Raw genomic sequence first — 2,222 nt, forward strand, 5'->3', positions numbered from 1 at the left:
TGCCTGCCCTCTTTGAGGGTGAAGGGGGCACAGCGACAAGGTGCCTACAGCGGTCAAACGGTAGTGCTCACCAGGGCAGTGTCAGGCGGGCATGGCTGGGCGCTGCGGGCACAGTGGGACCTGACACTAGGTCGGGGAGTCCCAGTCAAGCAAGCCTGACTTCGGCATGACGGGAATGGGGGCCAGCACAGGCAGACAGGCCATCGGAAGAGCAGACCCTGACCGAGCCTAACCCATCTACCGGAGACAGGAGTAGGAGCTGAGAAAGGACACCTAGAGCAGCACTAAAGTCTGGGAAGCCCCCAAACCATCTTTGTGATCACCTTTGTTGCCCCAGACTTCCTGCCAAGCGCCTTACCTGAACATCTAACTCTTTTGCCTCTTTCTGAGACAAGGCGTGGTAGATCGCACCTGGGAATTAAAAAACAAAATGATTCCTGTTGGGTATGACTGTAAGACCCGAGACTTTTAAACTATGAAAATAACTATGCTTATTCAGAGACAGGAGAAGGTGGGAGTGGTACGAAGCACAAGTTCAGAGCTTTCTTGGATGCCCCTTACCCAACCCTCCGGCCACGTCCACTGTAGAAATGTCAAGGGTGTGCTTTAAAACAGCGCTTCTCAAACGTCAGTGTGTATAAGAATCTCTGGGGAGTCTCATGAAAATGTAGATTCTTGGGCCACACTCTCCTATCCTGCTTCCCTACCAAGTTCTCAGACGTTACTGCAGGCCAGCAGACCACACTGGGAGCCGCACTGCTTAAAATATCACAGGTTAACAGCCTGAGCAGTTCCTCGATTAGTCCAATAAAGTAACTCATGTAAAAGTCATGTGGTAGAGCTTTCCAGGCTGCAGATGGTGGAAATACCAAATTTTGTTAAGATATTTAAAAAGACTTTTCACATTTTAATATCTATGAAATTGGAATGTACCATACGACTGGTGTCCTAAACTGATAAAATACCGTAGATCTTTCCTTGAGCTCAAAATATACAATGATCCATGAGGTTTCAACCTCTAAAATCTTCCACACTCCTGTTTCTTACTGAATTTGTCTAAAGAAGAAAACCATGGCACTAGAGACAGAATATGGGTGTGAACAGAAGAATGAGACAATGGCCTGGTTTAAGGGCTAGAAGACTAGAAAATTTGGTTCACACTACACTCTATAAATTTCATCCCAGCTCCCTGTGCATTTACTTGATACAGCAAACCAAGTGGTTACAAGTTTTACATACGGAATCTAGTTCTCCTTCAAAAGTAAGCTAGGGATTAAAACCTGTTTGTGGACAGCAACTTATAGGGCCTGGAATCCCAGGAATGACTTTGCTTCACCTGTCACAGGTGCCTACCATCAGACCTGGGAGTCTTTTCTGTAACAATACCCGTCTAATACCTGGTTAAAAGCTACACGTTTGACCTCATTACGCTTTCTGAGCAAGCCTTTAATGTAGTTATCATTAACCTGACATAGGCGGGGACCGACAAAGGCAGAACTAAAAAATCTGCCCCGAAGCCCCATTTTAACGGTGTCTGCACTCGGCTGCCTGTAACCGTCTTGGATGCTTGCTCCTCCTCCTCGGCACATCTCCGCTCAATTCCCAAAGCCTTGGGTTAGCGATTTCATCGTCCAGCAACCTCCCAGAGCTTTACACCACACAAGGGTCGTTCACAGGCACCATTATCAGTACTCTACAGAAAGGGAAACCAGGTCGCAGGGAAGGGCAGAACCTTGACCACGGTCACCCAGGGAGGTCGCGGCCAAGTCGCGCGCCAAGACCCTGGGCCCTCCTCTAGCGCCACACACCACTGAGCAGCCCCCAGAGAGCCGGCCTCCAGCTCTGACATCAACCGGTAGCTCGGGGACTGGGCCAGGCTGGCCGGGCCGCCGGGCCTCCGGGCCTGTTGCACTGATGCAGGGCGGGGCAATCCCCACGGCAGTTCCAGCAGGACTCCGCAGCGACCCTTTTCACCTAGCTCCAAGTCCCCGATCTTTTACATCTCACCCCCCTCCAATTTCGTGGCCCTCCACCCGCTTACTCTTCATCCTCGGTCCGCTTCCGGCGCGCTCTGATGACGTCCCCTTCGGGCGCCGCTCGCCCTTTACCTCGCCCTACTTTCTTCAGCAGCCGTCGCCCACCAGGGCCTCTCTCGTCAAGGCTGGTGGAGAAGTTCCCGGTTCCCGAGCTCGCGCGGCAAGCTGAGGCCACAGGCTGACACG

At 51.6% G+C, this 2,222-nt stretch overlaps 1 protein-coding gene across 7 annotated transcripts in view; it reads right to left on the reverse strand.

Annotated features, from left to right (window-relative positions):
- Positions 1 to 2,216, reverse strand: part of POP4 (POP4 homolog, ribonuclease P/MRP subunit) — an 8,700-nt gene extending 6,484 nt beyond the window's left edge. For 6 of the 7 annotated variants that reach the window (XR_896702.1, XR_002775955.1, XM_023519653.1 and 3 more), the window contains exons 1-2: positions 2,042 to 2,216; positions 359 to 411 (exon numbers count right to left, since the gene is read on the reverse strand). Coding sequence is in view for 5 of the 7 variants with exons in the window: in XM_023519653.1 (XP_023375421.1) it covers positions 359 to 411; positions 2,042 to 2,048 (60 nt within the window). In the remaining 2 variants the exon portion in view is untranslated. Of the gene's footprint in view, positions 1 to 358; positions 412 to 1,466; positions 1,694 to 2,041 lie in introns of all 7 variants that reach the window. The other variant, XM_023519651.1, reaches the window with a different exon arrangement.
- Between the last annotated feature and the right edge of the window lie 6 nt (positions 2,217 to 2,222).

Source organism: Pteropus vampyrus, unplaced genomic scaffold, assembly GCF_000151845.1.
Source record: "Pteropus vampyrus isolate Shadow unplaced genomic scaffold, Pvam_2.0 Scaffold228, whole genome shotgun sequence".
Lineage (NCBI taxonomy): Eukaryota > Metazoa > Chordata > Mammalia > Chiroptera > Pteropodidae > Pteropus > Pteropus vampyrus.